Source organism: Arachis ipaensis, chromosome B7 (assembly GCF_059453495.1).
Source record: "Arachis ipaensis isolate K30076 ecotype BB chromosome B7, ASM5945349v1, whole genome shotgun sequence".
NCBI lineage: Eukaryota > Viridiplantae > Streptophyta > Magnoliopsida > Fabales > Fabaceae > Arachis > Arachis ipaensis.
This window is the reverse complement of record NC_142442.1, coordinates 46,063,080-46,083,804: the sequence shown is the minus strand read 5'-3', so window position 1 is coordinate 46,083,804 and position 20,725 is coordinate 46,063,080. Positions and strand designations below refer to the sequence as shown.

Genomic DNA, 20,725 nt, shown 5'->3' with positions numbered 1-20,725 from the left:
TCAGCCAATAAATTACTAGTTGAACCGGTAAAACCAGTTTCAAGTAAATAAAAAATATAAAATACTAAAAATAGTCATAAACTTAAAAAATTCAAAATACATATCTTTAGTTCTTCACCAACATTTTAAAAACAACCAAGTTTCAAAGTCTAAAGATAACTAATACAAAGATAGACATGAAATTAGTTAGTACTACTACAATAGTATCTTAATTAGACACAATAAGAATAACAATTCATAAACTATATCCAAGGAGTGATCTCGAAGTCGGAAAATTGTTCTTCATCTGATAAATGTGGAGCTACATCCTGATTGGTTTCATTTTGATTTGCATTTTCCATAGAATTATTAGCTCCATCATCATCCCGATCATCTTCCAAATCCAATTGATCTAGCATTATAGATAATGTTTCACAAATTAAGATAAAAAATAATATAAAACATGTTATAAAGCATACCAAAATCATAGTTGATCATAATACATAAATAAATAAAAGCATACCTAAATCATCTAAAAGTGATTGAAGAGACATATTTGCAAGATCATTTCATAAAGCATCAACTTCTTCAAGAGTTAAAAATGGTGGTGAATCTTCCAATATCCATTACGAATGATCATCAAATTCATCAAGACAAATTTCATCATAAACTTTCTTTCTCATTTCATTCCTATGTTATCAATATACTTCGTTACTCTTGTGATGATTAAAATTTTAAAATAATGCTTTCAACTTAAAATAATCAAGAAAGTACCTTTGTTGTAACTTTAAGTTGTAATGAACATAAACAAGATCATTAAGTTTTTGATGCTTTAACCGATTCCTCTTCTTTGATGAATGTGTTCAAAAATACTCCAGTTACGCTCACAGCCTGAAGAACTACAAGTTTGGCTTAAAATACGAATCACCATCTTTTGCAAATTTGGCGCTCCACAACCATAAGATTTCCACCATTGATCTTAATATAAAAAACAAAAAAAACTAATTTATCACAATCATAAATATCAAATCATAAATACATCACAATCGTAGAAGACCAAATTTATGAAGAAATTCACCTAGCATAACAGTGCTGCGTTCACGTATTGCAGACGGTCTTCCAAAATCTTGTTCAGCATTCTTAAAGATCCTCATCTCACTTGTCAGCTTAGAATTCAAATCAGGATCACCATAAGAATATTTCTCAATGACATCCAACAAGTCAGAAGTCGTTTGTCTGTGCTTTTCAAATTCTTCAGCATTAAATCGAAAAGCTGGATTTAACCAATAACCAGCGGCATGAAGATTTTTCTTAAGTTGTGCATCCCAACAAGTATCTAAAATCTTCAAATAAGGATCAACAACCTTCTTTCTTTTTTGAAACCTCTTCACCATTTCTCCTCTAGCCTTATAAATAGCTTGATAAAGAAAATCCATGGCAGCTCTGTCTTCACTATCCATAATACGTAAAACACAAACAAGTGGCTCAGTAAGCTTAATAATATCAGTGCATTGACTCCAAAATTTAGAATCTAAGACTTGATCCACAAATTTCTTAGCTTTGGCTTCTTTGTAGTAAGCTGAGCTTGTCCATTCTTTAGAGGTCACCATAGATCTCAAAGGATCCTTTTGAGCCAAAACACTTTGCAAAGCAATGAAATTAGTGTCAAACCGAGTTGGAGCCGAATGAAGTATTTCCCTCCCACGTTCAAACTTTCTCATCAAGAATAGTAGATAGAAATGATTATAGATATACTTGGTGATCATTGAAGCTTGTGACACAGTTTCACTCACTTTTTGTAACTTCCCAATATCTTGAAACATCATATTAACACAATGAGCTGCACAAGGGAACCAATACAATTTAGGAAACTCAGCCTCCAACAACCTTCCCATAGCAACATAGTTTGCAACATTGTCTGTTATAATATCCACAATATTCTTAGGACCAACAAACAATACAACATCCCTAAACAACTTAAACAAAGCATCAACAGTTTTTGAGACATTAGAAGCATCAACTGACTTTAGAAAAACAGTTCCTTTAGGACAATAAACTAAAAAATTAATCAAAGTACGCCTACAACGATCAGTCCATCCATCGGCCATAATAGTACATCTAGTTTGTTTCCAAATCTCACGATAACCATCAATCATTTTCCTCACATCCTCGACCAATTTACTCAACAAATACCCACGGACTCTTGGATAATTTAGCCCTTTATACCCTGTACCCATGCTTGCAATAGCATCAATCATTGGCTGATAATAAGCTGAATTAACCGCATTAAATGGAATAGAGGCATCCATCATCCATTTTGCAATAGCAATATCACACTTCTCCCCAATTTCTTTGCTTTGAAGAATGCTTTTGATAGTTGGTTGAGCTCCGGGTGTTGTTGCCGATGGAAAATATGATTGTAATCCTTTGACTTGTTTTCCTTTTCTAGAGCTAGGTGCTGGAACTCCGGATTTTTGTTGTTGTTGTATCTCATTACGTTCGATCTCGTCAAATTCTTTTTCAACTTCATCACAAGAATTATAACTTTCTGCATATTGTTCATGAGCTTTTCGTTTCCTGCTTCGAAGCTCTTCAATGCTTTGATGGAATTGGTGTCTCACTGCAGCTGACACGTTTCGACATGACTCAATATCTCTTTCTTTTCCAGCCAAATGAGTCTTAAATCGATGAATTCCTCCACCCCTAATAAGCTTCTCACAATATATGCATAACATAATGGTTTTTTCAGATTCCACAACTTGTTTACAATGACCCCATGCAGGATTAGTTTTTGCTCTATTATTGTTTTTTTGGGTTCCAATTGATGCATCAAGAGTTGATCCTTATTCTTGCGAAGATGGTGTTTCTGATGGTGTATTCGCAGAAGCCATTCTAAAACAATATGGAGTAGTAAAAGTATAAAACAACAGCAACCCTAAATTCCCTATTTCCTATTCCCTATTCAGCAAGACAACAATCTTAAATTCACAGAACAAGCAGATTCATAGTTTCATACTAAACAATTACTTCAACATCACCTATTTCAACAAGCAGCTATTTCAACAACAGAAATTTTACCTATTATCCCAAAAATTTTAAGTTTTCATAACAGAACAGAACAACATAACATTATTCATAACAGCTTCATCATTTCAAGTTTTTAACAAGCATATTCAACAAGCATTGGAAGAACAGAATAGAACAGAGGAGAACAACATGTTCAACTAACCTGTTTGACAGAGCAGAGGACGAACACGACGGCGACGGCGCGGCGACGGCGACGATAAATATGAGAGACAGGGACCAAGGTGAGACGAAGCGGAGCAGTGATTCTGTTCTGTTCCTTGAGACTTCAGAATGGGTGTCGCGGTGAGTGACAGAGTGAAGTGAGGTCACGAGGTGAGGAGGTGAGGGGGAGGGTTAGTCATTGTGGTTACTCGTTAGGGGATTAGGGTTGGGGAAACAGGGATTGGAGGGTTATTCGAGTCTCTTTTTTTTTTAAACCAAAACGACGTCGTTTTGGCAAGTGAATTAAAAAAAAAAACTTCCGAACCTGCCGGTTGAACAAAAACCATCGGTCCTCTGATTTTCATCAGAATCGACCGGTTCAACCCAGTTACCAACAGTTCTGTTTCTTGTCCGGTCATATTGATCAATCGGACCGGTCAAGGGTCCAGTTCACCGGTTTTCCGACCGAATCGATCGGTCCGGTCCGATTCTTACAACTATGGTAGTATGTGTATTCTCAAGTCAAAATTAGTTTAGTTTTTCAAGTCAAAATCATTTAAAAAGACTATCAAGTAAAAGAAATCATTCAAATTCAAACAGAAACTTAACAAGAGGTTAAAGTTGCCAGCTTGAAGGAGTCTAAGTCGGAGCTGGAGGTTGAGCAAACAACCTTGAAATCAGACATCTATGGCCGATTTCTTTGCAGGTACCACCCCCACCTTCACCAAGACGTCAGACGGCAGCACCTTAGCACCAGGAAGTGTCGGACACAACCTCAAAAGGAACTTAGACTTCACGTTCAGGTGCAAATCACAATTTCAGGTAACACTCGAAACAGTATTGTATAATTTTAACCAATTTTAAAACATTAAAATACCCAAAGACATATATTTGCTATTTGAAAAAATTAAATAAATTTCACTAATAATTTAGGATTTAATTTTGGCAAAAAAGTCTAAATATCGAACTTAGAATGGATATCTGCGTGCTCGACACGCTGTTGCTCGTGACTGGAATCCACACAATAGCAGCATCATCTTCAACCTTTGGATGGGTGATTAGATTTGATTTTTGACCCACCCAATAAAAAACGGACCAACATCCATATCTCCTTCATTTAGCCATAATTTTCCATGTTCTTGGTGATTATGGATTTGCCTCTAAATACTGTATGAAACTCATATACTCTTCAAATGTATTTCGACCAAAACTTTTTTTGAGTTTTTTCTGAGCAACAATAACAAGGTGTAGGTTCCACCATTGAAGCTTGATTCAAGCTTTCATTTGTAACAAATGTTAAACAAATACTTTAGAATGAAATAATTTTTTAAACAAATAATTCATTCTAATCTACATCCAAATAAACAAAATTTCTGGCTAAGCAAAACAAGATAAACAAAAATGCAATCAAACAAAGGGTGAGCAATGACAGGGGTTAGACGTCCAAAGAGATTAGAGTTATGTTTATTTCTCTTGCTAAAATAAAATTCTTATCACAATTTTAGCTAAAAAATAATTAAACATACAATTTCACATTTTAGTCACTACAAAATTGCTGGTGCATCATAAACTAGCAAGAAGCCACGATGCCACCAATTTGTGAGTGGCACTATAAAATTCACCCGTATTTATAATTATATTTAATTTATGTTCAGCTTAAAATTATATATGTTTAACACCTTTTTAACTAGACAACGATACTTTATTGCAATATACGTATTCAGCCCGCGAGAAGGAAAACAAATCTTGGCGGACCAATCTAATGGTGAAAATTCACGTCCTGTTATTTTTTTGTAAAGTTAATAGTTAAAAATTATTACATAATAATTTAGTCAAATATATTAAATCATTTAATAGTTTTTAACTATCAACTTCACATAAAAAAAACTGAACCTGAATCTTCATCCAATCCAACGTCCAGCCTAATTTTTAAGTAAAAACCCCTAATTAAACAATCATTAAGCAAATTCTGAAATTACTTGATGATATTAGCGGCCAACATCTGCAATCTAATATCAAATTCAGATCCTCATGTTTGACAAATTTTCCTCGTGTCTCAAATCTTTTATAAATTTTTCTATCCTAATTCTAGACTTTCCCAATTGTTTTTGTATTGACCCAGAATCCTCTACGTATCTTACTAGTTGTGATTCTTTCAGCCCAAATATATTAAGGTTGGTTTTACAGGGAGAACCAGAGAAGAGACATTACGTAACGGAACAGGTGCTTTGATCGAAGAAGGAAGGGAGCGATCTGTTAGGGGCCTCCTTGACAATTGCAGAAATTTAGCAAGCTTCCTAAATCACCTCTTCTGTTATGTGCAGCTGCAGCACCAAAAGCATGGGTAACAGTGTTTTGAAATATCGGATATGGCGGCGCCATAATGGTATGGCGTGGCAGAATTTGGCCTCGTTACCATACAGAGGCCACCGCGACGTGGTTTTCACGGCGGATGAAAAGGCGGCTGCAATTGCGGTGGTGCCATGGCGGAACGCCATGAAAATGGCAAAAATGGCTGGTTTTTTGGGATTTAAAAAAAAATCTGAGAGTAATTGGATAAATTAGGAAACCCTAAGTGATACAATGTAACCCTAATCAGTCAGTGTTATTCAAAAACTTCTCTTCTCTTATTCATGTAAAAAACGTCTCTCTGTCTTTGTTCTCTCTTCTCTGTGCCTCCCATCGCTGCCGATCTTCGCTGCTACCCATCGCCATTTGCCGCCCCCGTCGTCGTCGTCGTCGTCGTCGTCGTCGTCGCCGCTAGTCGTTGTCGCCACTCATCACCCCACTTCCGTCTTTCTCTGATTCGTAGTTACATACGTTCTTTTTTTTTTTCTCCATTTAATTCACTGTCATAAACATCTCTTCCTCTAATTTTTTTTCCATTCAGTTCAGTTAACTATGTCAACTTCCAGACCAACCCTTGATTCTAATGATACTGAATCAGATGATGATGATGGGCATGATAATAAGAGTTTTGCTACACATACAAGTCTTTTTGGCTTACATGTCTTACAAGTTGGGTCAAACCTAACAAAAACTACATTCACCCACTGAAGCGTGATAACACGTGCATCACTCAACCGTTTCCAAAGCGCGCTCTCACTCACCATTATGGAAAGACGCTTCTTCTTCTTCACGATCTTCCTTCTCCTCCTCCTCCTCTTCCTTCTTCTTCTTCTTCTTTGCGTTTCTCCTCCTGTTTCTTCGTGTGTTTCATCTTTATCGTCATTTTTTTATTACTATTGTTGTTGCTGCATTTTTTTCTCCTCCTCTTTTTATTGATTTTGCAACGTTATGTATTTTTTTTTTCTTTGTTTGATTTTTTCTCCCAAGAAGAATTATAAGAAAACGAAATAAGAAGATGAGGAAGAAGAAGAAGTAGAAGATGAGGAGGAGGAAGAGAAAGAGTTTTGAATTATGTAGAACTTATCAAAATAAAAATACACCCAAATTTCCTTAAAATACACCCAAATATCTTCGTGTTACACCCAAATTTGCTGCAAATACAGAAAAATATTTCCTCTAATGCTGCATTTTTTTCTTCTTTTTTTCCTTATTTCTTTCTTTCTTTTAGTTAAATGAATATAAGTTCATCCTCTTCCAAGTAATTTTGCAGTATTGGGTGTTTCTTCTTCTTTGTTTAATTTTTTTGTTTTTATTATTGTTAAAAGAGTAAAATAAGAAGAAATTTGAGAAGGTAAAACAAAAAGGAAAAGATGAATAAGAAAAACAAGAAGAAAATGCTGATGATGATGAAAAAAAAAGAAACAGCAGAAGATGAGGAGGAGGAAGAGAAAGAGTTTTGAATTATGTAGAACTTATCAGAATAAAAATACACCCAAAATTCCTTAAAATACACCGAAATATCTTCGTGTTACACACAAATTTACTGCAAATACAGAAAATTGTTTGCTCTAATACTGCATTTTTTTCTTTTTTTTCCCTTATTTCTTTCTTTCTTGTAGTTAAATGAATGTAAGTTCACTCACTTTCAAGTAATTTTGCAGCATTATGTGTTTCTTCTTTTTCTTTGCTTGACTTTTTTGTTTTTATTCTTGTTAAGAGAGTAAAACAAGAAGAAATTTGAGAAGGTAAAACAAAAAGAAAAAAATGAATAAGAAAAAAAGAAGAAAAAGATGGTGATGATGATGAAAAAAAAAAGCAGTAGAAGATGAAAAGGAGGAAGATGAAGAGTTTTGAATTATGCAGAACTTATCAGAATAAAAATACACCCAAAATTCCTTAAAATACACCCAAATATCTTCGTGTTATACCCAAATTTGCTGCAAATACAGAAAAATATTTCCTCTAATGCTATATTTTTTCTTCTGAATTGAACCACAGCTCAACCACTTGATTGGATTCAAAACAATAATCAATTTCGTTCCGATTCAATTAACAAACTGAACCTGAATTATTCATTATCTTCAATAACGAGATAACTGATGATGGAGGAGAAAGAGAAAAAGAAAGGAGGAGAAGAAATTCCAATGAAAAAAGAAGGAAAAAGAGGTGGTGTTGATGACGACGATAACAAAAAAGAAAAATAACGAAAAAGAACCTGCAATAACAAAAAGAAGAAGAAGAACGTGCAGTAAATACGCATTTTTGGAGATGCGAGTGAATATAAATGACTTATATAAAAAAACACTTGTATGTGGAGAACAATTGTAATAATAATCGTGTTAATCCGGATAAAGTTGATAAGGGCTAAAATTTAGATGATTTATTCCATCATGTTAGTTTAAAGACACGATGACACAATTACTTTAGTCTTTCTTTTAAGTTTTTAGTTTTTATTTTTCTGTCTTATATTTATTTGCTAAACTTGTTATTATATTTGTCGAATTAATTGGATGTCTTATAACTAGAAAAATGATTATATAGATTAGATTTTATAGTTTATCATATTTGTAATTTTTCTGTATGTTTTTCTGTACATATATATGCATTTTTTAGGTAATCCGTCATTTTTCACGTTGTCATCCGCTATTATTTTATGGGGGATTTTTGTCTCACCACCATGAGCCGCCATCCGCAATCAAAAACTATGATGGGTAATAACTTGTACACAAAATTACAAAATATAGACACCATAATGTAGATTATCTTTCATTTAATTATTAATAAGAAAGTTAATACAAACGTTCGGTGATCATCATCTTTAGCTACAGGAAGCTACTTCACCATGCGACTCTCTACAAAAATATAGCCACCAAATCTAAATATCCTGTGAACCAAAGCTCATTACCCTAACAGTGTATTACAAGTTACAAATCACATTAGAACTAAGCTCTTGACTTCCTTGATTCTTCTCCCATATATAACAAAGTTCTTCCAAATGGAAAAGTCCAAAAGTACATACCATGAATATTCTAGCATTACCATCTCAATCCTATCTATGCAACAACGGTCAGAGTACATGTCAATAACAAATGAAGACATTCAAACATAAAAAAAAAAACAAAAAAACAACAGCTCTTCCAAGTTATAAAAAAATTCCTGCATTCAGTAGGAAAGTAGCCTACATCATGAAAGATGCAGTCCAAAAATGGAGTAAGACCGGGCATAACCTCAAAAGGAGTTCTTCCTTGCACTTCAGCAACTCCTCCATATTTTAAACCAAATTGCACTTGCATCATTTCACCCATATCTACTCTTTCAACCACTATTCTCACAGGAAAAACTGATCTCATTTTCAAAACTATTATATTAGTACCTCTCAAATCACTCTTCAAATATTGCCTTTGTAATGTCATTAGTAACAGACAAGAGAAACAAATAAGAATAAAGAAATGGATGCAGTCCGAGAATATATATAAGCATCCAACAAAGATCTTTAGTTAAAAGGCAAGAGCAAATCTCATCAGTCTGAATTTGCTTAAAGGTCATTACCTTCATAAAACTTACTTTTGAAGACCCAGAATAATTTGCTTCAATTTCAACTTTCGCTTGGGATCAGTCATAGCTGCCACTACCGCTTGTCTTGTCTTCTTGGCTGCTCCATTTATCACTACCTATTCAAAAGTTAAAAGCACACACTTGTTCAAAACTTTTGAATGATGGGAAAGGACATAAACATGATTCCATGATATATATGCAAAGTATATTAAAACGCATGTGTATTGCTGTTGGTTGCCATAAAACGACTTTCAATAACGCACTTCCAATGTGGCTTATGTATGTATAGTATGCTTTTCTTCTACTAAAACATGGAAAGTGATTTCAATACTCTCATAGCATGACAGTAGATACTATGGCCATGTAAAATATGTAATGGATATCCAAGTGGTGAGAAATTTGCTATTCAGTGGCCAATCCAATGTTGACACTTGAACCATCCAATGGAAAAACTTTCCATCCATTACATATTAAGAGATTTTTTTATCTGGAAATATATTTTATGAAACTGTAAATAAAGGGGTGCAGTTAGTAAGAGACTACTTACCACCAATAGGCAAAGATATACTTTAAAACATTCCAATTCATTCAACATATAACTTGATCAAAAGCCATACACAATTTAGGACCAGAGTACAGAAACACTTCATTCCCCCCAAACAAGGGGGTGTCAAGAAAATTCCAAGTTTTAACACAACCTAAACCACCATTTGTATTCCGTAAAGTGACGACCAGCCATCAGAAATTGACCTCATTTGATACTGAGCTACTTAGTGCCCTCTTTCAAATCCAATGCGAGTCCTACCAGAACCTCCCTCATAACCATCCCGCATAGAAGATCCAGCACTTGCTCTCAATGTTCCTCCGCTACCAACATTTTCCATGGCTTTCTTACCACTCTTAACATCAGTCAAGAACTGATCCAGACCAAATGGATCAGCTTCATCTTGATTCTCAAATTCAACTGGCCTGTCCCTTGGACCTGGCCTTTCAGAAGTCCCCACAAACCCTCTGTCAGGCTTGAAGCGATCGGTCTTCCTAATCTTCTCTAACTGCTCGTCTGCACCACCATAAACCTCATTATCAACATCCTTCTTTGGCCTATAGAGGGTTGAGAGTGTTGGCTGTGCAGTGAACAAGCCTTTGTCATAAACATTGTACTGATCATCAGTGGCAAACCCAGATGATATTCCTTTCTCCTGGTTGAATAGCCTCTCATCATACATGACCTCAGTACCCGGCTTAGTAGAAGCCATACCAAGAGCAACTTTCTCACTTATATCACGATCCCTGTCTCTTGTGAGCTTGCTTTTCTTTCCCATAGCAGCATCCTTAGCCTCTAATCTTCTCTCCCTCTCCCTTTCTCTTCGCCGTTCCTCACGAATTTTCTCCCTATGCAACCGCTCCTCCCTTTCCTCTCTTGTCTCCTTTGGATAGTTCTTCTCCCTTTCATGTTCATGTGGTTGCTCATAATCAACTGCCATGTCAGCATCATCCATGATGCTCCTCTCAGATGGAACAGGAATAGCAGCTGGAGGGGCTACACCAGTTCTCTCGGAACGAGCTTTCTGAGCCAAAGCTCTCAGCTCCTGTTCTTTCCTTTCCTTTTCCTTTAGAAGCATCTCCTTCTGAACCTTGGACCTCATTGCAACTGCTTCTCTAGCCTTCTGCTCTGCAACATATAATGCCTCCGAAAGCTTTGCAAAATTATCATTGATCTGAACATCCTGAAGACCTCTCCCATCGGCAGCAAGACGCTTGTCAAGAGGGATAGTGTAACCTTTTGGATTCTTCCAATTAGAAATACAAGGAGGTATCTTCCAATCCTGCTGGTCTTTCACAGTAACTGGCCTCGGAGGGGAATGCATCACTGGCACCGGAGGGGAGCCGGAAGCCTTGGGAACACGCTTATGCTTGAATTTTGGAGGCTCCAATGGATCAACTGGCATCTCAACCATTCTAATAACCCTCTCTTTCGCCCCGGAATTGAAAGCTGCATTCTGCTGGGAAGGCTTATACTTAATATACTTTGTATCTGATGACTGCTTGGGGACATTTTTCGGCTGTGCTGCACTCAATCTCACATTAACTATCTTCTCAAGTGCAGCCTTAGTCTCCTGAGTTGTCTCCTCAATCTCCTTCTGCTCATCCTCATCATCTTCCATGTCACTGTCCTCATCATTCTTCAGGATCTTTGGTATGAGATCCTTCTGTTGCGTGTATACAATCTTCTTAGCATTCTCGTTCTGCTTCACTATTGCATCATATGCAACATTCCCATGAGCATCAACTGTCACTGGAAGGATCTTTGAACCCGGCTTTGAGGATTTGTTCCTTCCCATGTCAAGTGGGTACTGAGCAACATGGATCTCAGGAAAGGCACCACCATCCCCAAAATCCTCCACCTTGCGAGGAACAAAACCGGCACGTTTCATATAAGGGGGCACTGGCTTGTGTATGATGGCAGTGGATTTTTCCTCCTCGGATGAAGAGGAGAATCTCTTCTTGAACCATGGATCGTTACTGTGATCATAGTAAGTTGTTGAGGATGATTTTGCTGGAGGAAGAAGCTCTTTCAAAGCCGACATAATTCTAAGGCAGAAAAATTACCACAAAATAATCAATTTTAAAATTCAGATCCAAACATGAGAAACTAAAACAAGGTGAAAACGCAGGTGATAATTAAAAATTGTTAAATAATTTATCAGGTGTGACTAAATTGTTATCTATCGCTATCAACTCAACATAAAGTTAATTGCAATTGAATTTCCACCCAAAAAAACCAATCACTAAATCAGAAAAAATTGATGGATATTCATTAATATTAACTCAAATCAAAACAAAATCAGAACCCTAAAGTCATTAATATTAACTCAGAATCAAAATAAAAAACCCCCACCGAGAACAGGGACGCACAACACAAAATCAGCAAGCAACAGGGACGCCGGATACGAGCAGCGACGCGAACAGGGGCAGGTTCACGAACACGAGCGAGTAGGGAAGCAAACAAGTGGCTACACGGCGCGCAGGTGGCTGGAACTCTAATCGCCGGAGAGAACGTTGCAGCGCAGGTGGCTAATGAATTAGGGATTCCCTCATTATTATTTGTTCGAACATTGGGGGTTCGTAAAAAGATTTTTTTCAAATAAATATTTTATTTAATTTAAACACTATTTATATTTTTACATCTTATTACTTATATTATTTATTGTGTAAACAAATTAATTATGAGTATATCTTATTTAAACAGTAAATGAGATAAGACAAAAATTTTTAAAAAATTGGTGTACTCCACCTATCTCGTCTATACAGTAAATAAAATATATTCATAATTAATTTATAATAAGATATGAGTATTTGTAAATATAAAAATATACTTTTTATAACTATAAAAATAAATTTTTTTAATAAAAAAATATTAACAATTTAATTTATGTTAATTCAAAAAATAAAAATCAATATATTTTATTATCATTTAGATCGAATGAAATATTACCAAATGATATTTGTTTTGTTTGGGTGAGAATCCTCTCTCATTACGTCTTGCAGTTGTCCATATTTTACGTTGATTAACTCTTCCTCTTTTTTATTATATTTAAACAACTAATTTTTTTTATAATCTATTCAAATTTTTAAATTCTATTTTTCTTTTTAAATTTATTTTTATTATTTAATTAAAATTAAAATCGCCTATTACTCATCAAAAGAACTAAGTAAGGGTGTACATGTCCCGGCCCCGAACACTTTAGGGACTAATTTAGTGTGATTTTATTGAGTCTAGGGTCGAGTAAGGGTCTCAAAAATAGACTCGATCATTATTTCGGCCCGAACTCGACCCGGTGGCCCGGTCATCATACACAATTAATATTTTGTATTATTAGTAATGGATAATGGCTATTCTTATGTGGAATTTAAATATTGTAAATCTTAATATTTTGTGTTATTAGTCATTATAAAATTATAAGTTAATGTTTTATGTTTAAAATGCATAAGACTTTAGACTAATGCATAATATTGTGTTATTTGTATTGATTTAAATATTTGGTGTTATTAGACAATATTAGTATTGATTATGGTTATAGCGAAGGGTTGGTTCTTGTTATATTTTTTTAAGTAAATTTTACTATGTGAATTGTGAAATAATGGTTGGAGATTAGGTGATTTTTACATACTAAAGACCAGGTTTTCACTCGGTTTTTACCCGGCCCAAAAATGCGTAAGTTTCATCGGGTCTAGTATCGGGTTAGGGTCTAAAAATTAGGCCCGATCTATATTTCGGGTCGGGTTTGAGTTAAGCCAAACCCGGTATGGCCCGCCCCATATACACCCCTAGAACCAAGAACGAGAATACGTGAAATTACAAAAATTTGAAACATACGTGAGAGTGGGAGTCTTACGAAAAATGGAAGCATGTAGAATTACAAGAATTTGAAACAGGTACCTAGAAGAAGAACTAATTCAATATTTTAATTATGGTGAATTCTATCGTACCCTTTCTAAAATAAAGGGTAAATTACCTCTTATAATATATATATTGAAAGTGATTCACCAGATGAGTTTTATGACATGGAAGAGATCTTTACGAATGCAATTGATGCACTTAAAGGTAAAGGATAGCTTATGGCCCGTGATGATAGAAGTCATAAAGACATTTAGAAAGATTCTTTAGATCCTCAAGTCATAAACACAGTTAAAGACATTGTTGATGATGTCAAATACAAGTTTCAAGGGATTGTAGATTCGGATCCTCATGAGATTAAAGACATTGTTGTCGATGAGGTGGAGATCAATAGGATTTGCAAGATGAGGTGACAATTAGCACAAGAATTTAATCACTTTCATGGGACAAAAGTTTTACAGATAGTGAACTCCGAGGATGTTATCACCATACAGAAAAGGGTGGAGGAGGCATACAATGGGTGTACGCTGAGGTTGGGAAGGAGTTGCGCCTATATAGCAGAGATTCTCCGTACCTCGATAGTACAAATGTTTCTACGTGTAACGAGCTGAATACATACTTGCACCTTGTTGATGGGTTTGTGAGTTCACCATAAAGAAATTTTTTCAGCGGTGACAGCCACCACCACCACCATAGACTGGTGGTGCTAAACTAAATTTAAATAATCACAAGAGAGAGAAAGAAAAGTAGAGAACATATACCTAATTATTATGGTTAACATTCAACTTAATTATAATTATAGGCACTATATAAATCACAGAGGGTAATTTACCCTTTATTTTAGAGAGGGCATGGTAGCATTCACCTTTAATTATTTATCGTTAATAGTGGGTGGTTTAAAATCTATATTATCAGGAAAGAAACACTAAAAAAAGAGATTTAAATAAGTGATAAAAGATATATGTCAAATTAAAAAAATTGAAAGTTGAATATCTTTTGTATCTATTATAAATTTAAATAAATTTTTTATGTATTTTTTAATTATTAAATATAATGAGTGAGATTAAATGGTCCGAGCGAAACTTAGTATTATAACATTGAGTTCCTTTTCCACTTTGAGAAATTTCCGTGGATCTCATCCATGCCATTTTCTGATGAGCAGGATCCTCTGTAGAGGCAGGCTCAGAGCATACTATATGGCACTGGATTGAGGAATAAGAAAATAATATTGGCTAAGCTTTCAGAGAGAGAAAGAAAATTTAGAACATATTGTGAGATAGGAAAAGTGGATATATTACAATGTTTTTTGAAATCTGATTACAACTGAAGTGAGCACCTCCTTTTATAGAGGTCTCTGGATAAAAGCGATATCTTACGAAATCTAGACAAACCTATCATACAATGCCATCTGGAGGATAAGGATAAGCCTTATCTTTTTTTTTTGGCATTTTCTAGACATGTGACTAAGGTCACTTTATTTCAGCACACTCATAATTATACATAGTAGGAACAATAGTGTCCTAATAGAGGGATGGTTTAAAATAGTCTTCTGGAAGAGTTCCATCACCATCTAAGAAAGATGATGTGTCATCAGAAGCCAAATTGACAGCTCTAAGATCCCTATCCGGGTCTTGCAGATATGCAAACGGGTCTTCAATGTTTTCTTCATTCGGGTCTTGGGCATCTTGCAGATATGGGTCATATGGGTCTGAGTTTGGGCCTTCAGCATCATTGGGTATTCCTGCATCAATTCTAGTTGGGTTTGGTGGTAAGGCATATACTCTTCCATCTAGATCTTCAGAATTCAGATCTTCTTCGGAGTTTCTGTTTGGAATATGTGTAGACGTGCTGGACTAGTCTCTTGGAGCATAAAAGGAGTATTGTCCAAATTGATTGATTATTCCTGAAGTTATGAATCTGGACTGGAACTCTTGGAGAGTTATTGGGGAAACATCTGTTTGAAACAGGAGTCCTTCAACTGCATCTCCTTCTCCATATAGACCAGGTTGCCAAAGTTGACAAAGGTATTTAGCCAAGGCATTCAGGACTGCCTTCTTATCAGTAGGCCACATGGTAGTGTATCCAACAATATCAACTTTGTTCATGGTGTGAGGATCTCTTCTAGTGAAATAACTCCTCTGTAAGGTGACAAAACAACTGAATTTCCATTTTGCCTTAGAGGGTTTATTCCATAGTTGGTGCCTTTCAAGCATATTATATAACATTCCTCTCCATGCTTCAAGTGGTGCATACATAGAGAATAACCGGACTAGATGAGAATGGGCTTGAGTGCAATTACACAGGATGTGATATATAGGAAAGAGTGGCAATATGATAGCACATGTATACATGGAAGAAAGAGCCCAGATATACCACATCATTTCTTCTAGTATAGGTCCTTGGATTATTAGTACAGTACAAAAAGGGGTATCTATGTTGAAGTACCTTAGATTTGGATGGATTTGTGTTATGATAAGAAGCTGATGTAGCCAGTAAAACAAGGTTTGTCTAGCTAGACTGTTTATTTGGAATTCTGTCTGGGATTCTGCTTTGAATGGAAAAGGACTAATCTTTCTTCTGTATGGGCTTCTGTGAAGTGGGCAATCAGGAAATGGAATGGTGCGTGAAGGATTGTAGGAACTCATGGTGCAGATGTAATGGATTGGTTTTGGGATTGGTTCTTTAGTAGGTCTGGAGAGGAAATCAGCTAATGTGTTTTGGTGTCCTTTGATGTGTTTCACCTCGAATTTATAGCAAGAGAACCAATCTTTCCATCTTAGCAATTGAGAGTCTGGCAGGATTTTTTTCTTGATATCCAGCATTGACGTGAATGAGGTGTTATCCATTTCTACAGTGAAATGATAAGCACTGAGATGAAAATTGAACTTTTCTATTCCTCTCTTGACAGCAAGAATCTCCTTGTAAGTGGCATGGTAATGTTTTTCAAATTCTTTGAACTGTCCACTAGCATGCGCACAATAGTGTCTTGTCCTATCAATTTCTTCAAGTAGCACAGCTCCCCAGAATTCATCACTAGCATCTGTCTGCAATATTCTTTTTCCTGTGCTGGGAATCTTTAAAGGTGGGGGGTCTTATGCTATCTTCTTCAGGGTTTTGACAGCTGTGGTTTGCTCAGGTCCCTATGGTGGGGGCTTCTTTTTTAGGAGTTTTGACAGCTGGCTGGTGTGTCTGGTCACCTCTGGGATAAAGTCTCTGATGTAGTTTACAATTCCCAAGAATTGTTGGACTTGTTTGACCGTCATGTTTTCGTCAGGAAAGTGGATTAACTCTTTGGCGAGATTCTCTCCTGGTTGAAAAAATCCATCTTCGAAGATCATCCCAAGGAATTCAATTTTTGTCTTAGTAATAGAGCTCTTTTTTGAAGATAACATGATTCCTTGATCTTTGATGATTTGAGTGAATTGGACCAGGAGTGCCTTGTGGGCTTCACTGTCTTTTTGAGAACAGTAGGATGTCATCAATGTAGATGAGTGTGGAGTGTAATATGGGCTCAAAGATTTTAGTCATTGCTTTTTGGAAGAGAGATGGGGCTACTTTGAGTCCAAATGGCATTACCGTCCACTGGTATTGGGCTTCAGGTATACAGAATGCTGTTTTGTACCTGTCCTCAGGATGGAGGCCAATTTGCTAAAATTCAGCTTTTAAGTCAAACTTGCTAAATATCTTTGCTCCACTTAATCTCTTTGTAATAACTGATATTCTTGGTAGAGGAAACTTGTCATCTTGTAAGAAGACATTAAGTGGCTTATAATCAATGACAAGCTTTTTTTTTTCCTCTATTTTGCTCGGCCCTTTTTTCAACATAGAATGCTTGACACGCCCAGTTAGAATTAGTTGGTTCAATGAGCCCTTGAACAAGAAGGGCTGCACATTCAGCTCTTGCCATCTTAAGATCTTCGGGGTTCATCCCTGAATGCGTGGTCTTTGTAGGACTGGTGTCTTCATTCTTTTTGAAGGGGAGTCGAACATAGAATTCTGGATTCTTCCACAAAGGAGCAGGGTGGTTGAATTGATCATGACTGTCACAACAGGCACTAAGGAGTAGCTGTTGGATCTCCTTATATCCTTCTGGAGCTTCTTGGATTTCAAGGATGCTTTGTATCCCTGTAAAAGGCAAAAACTGCCCTTTGTAACTTAGACCAATAGGTTTGATTTGTAGCCTATGGGTTCGGAAGAAGGCATCAAATCCGAACAAAACATCTTTGTCTGGGAGATAACTTTCCAGTACTCTGAGCCAAGTGGTCTAGCCTGCAAATATCTCCAATCCAACTGGTTTTTTGGAGATGAGATTGATGGTGAAGACTTCATTGTTAGCTGCTGCGAACTTCTTGGAAAAAGGTGCCCACATTTCTTTTCTTAAGACATGTGGTTTTATGACAGTAGCACAAGATCCAGTGTCCATTAGTGCAACAGCCTTTATTGGTTTATCATAGACTGATGTCTTGACTTTTAAATCGAAATGAGGCCGAGGAGTACCATCAATCTGTTTTACCCCTAAAGATCCAAGATATCCAAGTTCTTCTTCTGGAATACTCGATCCTTTAGGAATTCTTGTGGTGATGGAAGCAATGGATGATATGGTAAAGATAGACCTTTTTGGTGGGAGGTCTTCCTCTGAACTATTTACTTCTGAGTCAGAGTCTTGGAAAACATATTCAGTTTCATCATTTTTACTTCTTTGTTCTTCAAGTACTGACTCTAGATCTTCCTCATCACCAATGGAAGCAGCATCCATTAAAGACTGGAGCATTTTTATCTCCTTCTTTGTTTTGTGAGGACATGACTTAACAAAGTATCCTTGTTTTCCACAAATAAAGCATTTGTTTGACTTAGTATGAGGTTTTCTCCTTTTGAAATAGCGGTATTTCTGCTTCTTTATTCTTCTTCTGGATATATTCTGGTGAAATCTCATAGCCGGTAATTGCCAATGTGTCTTCTTCTTTATCTTACATTCACACGTGCTTGACTCTTTGCACTTAATTTTCAGATGGGATTTGCTGCATGCTCCTTTGAGTTTGCTTGATTTTTTGTTAAGTTGTTTGAACATTTGTTGTTGTTCACACAATTTTTCCAAGGCAGCTAAGGCCAACTGGTATATTTCTCCAATGGTTGTGGTAGTCACTTCTTTGCGAAGAGCCATCATCATTCGTTGTATCTCTGGCTGAAGCTCATCTGGCAAGGATGCTATGAAGACATGTTTAAGTGGCGGATTATTATTTTCTCCAAGAGGATAATATTTGGCGGCCATCTTTTTGTAATGTCTCTCCAAGTCCTTCCTGTTGAGTGAACAACACTTCATTTCAAAATATTCTTGAGAATTTCTTTTTTGGATGATTGCAATGTCTCCCAGAAATTCTTGATGTATTATCCCCAGAAACTGTGAGGAGGTACCATTGATGAGCTGGAGTCTTTTATATTCAGAAAGGTTATTCACCCATTCTCGGAGATTGCCAGTCATCTGATTTATAAAATCTGCAAGGACTTGTGTTCTTGTGAGGTTTGGGTTAGCCATGGTGGTCTCAATCCAAGCACTGAATTCATTTAACCTTTTCCTGTATCTTGCTGGTGGAATATCATCAAAGGTGAACCATTTATTGGAAGTTTTGATTTCAGCTGGCCCTGTATGAGCACGACTTGCTGAAGCTTCTGGTTCATCTCTCTCAGAAGTTATCTCTTCCTTTTCTTCTTCTACAGGGTTAACCATGGCTATTGCTAAAAGGTCTGCTTCATAATTCTCTTCGGACCCTTCATCTACTTCTTCACTGGTCCCAGTAGTTTCATCTTCTGATTCTTCAGTGATTTCTTCACTGTGTGATTGATTATCCAAAGTAAGGGTATAAATTGATCGTCCTGGTGCAGGAGACCCTTCTTTAATACCCTTATCTTTCGTAGGGATATTAGAAGATGTTTCTTCTCTAAAAAAATTTTCTGGTCTCCAAGGAGGATGAGGTTGGAGAGATGGCTGAGATTGTTGTGGCTGGGGCTGGGACGAGTGACGCCGTCCTTGGGGAGAAATTGATTTTTTAGTGTTTACTTATCTGGCTAAGTGGTAGGTGGATTTGAAGATGGAGTCATAATCTGGGGTTTCTAGTGGTGAATATGTGGAAGGAAATAAGACAGGTGAATATGAGGGATATGGTTTGGGATACATGGATAATGGGTCTATAGTCAGTGCTTGGGGTACAGCTGTTATGCTTTTGTCCATCTCAATTTGTCGAAGTTGGGCCTTGACTTGATCCAGTTCTCTATTCTTCTTTTGAAATTTTGGGCAAAAGTAGCGATTATCAATATAGGCTTTGAGTTCTTGATCAAGTTGAAAAGCTTGTGCAGAAAGTCGATCTTTGAGTTCAGCCACTTGTTCTGCCACAGAGCCTAATTGTGCTGAGAGTCCTTCAGTTTTTTCTACAAGAGTATCAAGAGTGTGATCTATCCGGAGTAGTACTTTATTTTGGCTGACTGCATTATCTGTATGCCAATTAAGCACTTCCTCTTGAGGAGTTGTTGCTTGATGTCCATGTGGAGTGATTCCTTGAGGTATCACATAAGGTCTCCTAGTGATTTTCTTTTCATCATTTTGGGTCACCAATGGTGGGAATTCTTCCTCATAAGATCTGAGAGTGGTGATACATGGGAGTGTGCTGACTGGTTGATAAAGGTAATCCATGGAGCCTTTTCGAGACAATTTCGTCTTCCTGATCATTGGCCTCTTTCTGATCATTGGAGCTAATTCAGCATCATCAGGAGGCTCAGGTCTTTTAAAAGAGCAAGGGGCCTGTAGTAACTTCTTCTTCTTTTTCTTGTTCCTTTGTCTCCTAGCATAATCTTCATTATCTGTGTCACTCCATTGATTGGCACAATCACAGTCAGAATCACACATGGAGGGATCAACATCCCAAATGAAGTGGCCATTTATGTGAGAGACATAAACAGGTTTTCCGTTCTCATAGAAGTGCACCGGTGGATCATTCTGATCATGAGTTGTCTGCACCTGAACAGGAGAGATCATATTGATTCTTCTGAAGGATGGTCCTCGCAGTGAAGTTTGTTTGGTCATTCTAGGTCTCTGAAAAATAGTTGTCACCGTTCCATCACTATTATGAGTAATAGTTGGAGGTGTTGTAGTATGAACATCGACCTGTTTCTTTGGAAAGGCTTTCTCATAATCAGTAATCCATTCCAATGGAATGATAGAAG

General features: G+C 36.5%; 2 protein-coding genes across 3 annotated transcripts; both read right to left on the bottom strand.

The window, feature by feature from the left end:
* Positions 1 to 242: 242 nt before the first annotated feature.
* LOC107607163 (uncharacterized) lies at positions 243 to 2,714 on the bottom strand. Its single transcript, XM_016309141.1, has 3 exons — positions 1,058 to 2,714; positions 868 to 957; positions 243 to 391 (listed from the first exon to the last, which is right to left on the bottom strand). Exons 1-3 carry the CDS (start codon positions 2,712 to 2,714, stop codon positions 243 to 245), a joined length of 1,896 nt encoding a protein of 631 aa, XP_016164627.1.
* Positions 2,715 to 8,299: 5,585 nt separating this feature from the next.
* On the bottom strand, positions 8,300 to 12,252 carry LOC107609027 (SNW/SKI-interacting protein A). 2 transcript variants are annotated; one of them, XM_016310844.3, is made up of 3 exons: positions 12,011 to 12,252; positions 9,659 to 11,703; positions 8,300 to 9,227 (listed from the first exon to the last, which is right to left on the bottom strand). In XM_016310844.3, the coding sequence occupies exon 2, from the start codon at positions 11,697 to 11,699 to the stop codon at positions 9,882 to 9,884; it is 1,818 nt and encodes a 605-aa protein (XP_016166330.1). In that variant the 5' UTR covers positions 11,700 to 11,703; positions 12,011 to 12,252; the 3' UTR covers positions 8,300 to 9,227; positions 9,659 to 9,881. The 2 variants fall into 2 exon arrangements, with proteins under 2 accessions (XP_016166330.1, XP_016166331.1); XM_016310845.3 differs by having other exon boundaries at positions 12,028 to 12,229.
* Between the last annotated feature and the right edge of the window lie 8,473 nt (positions 12,253 to 20,725).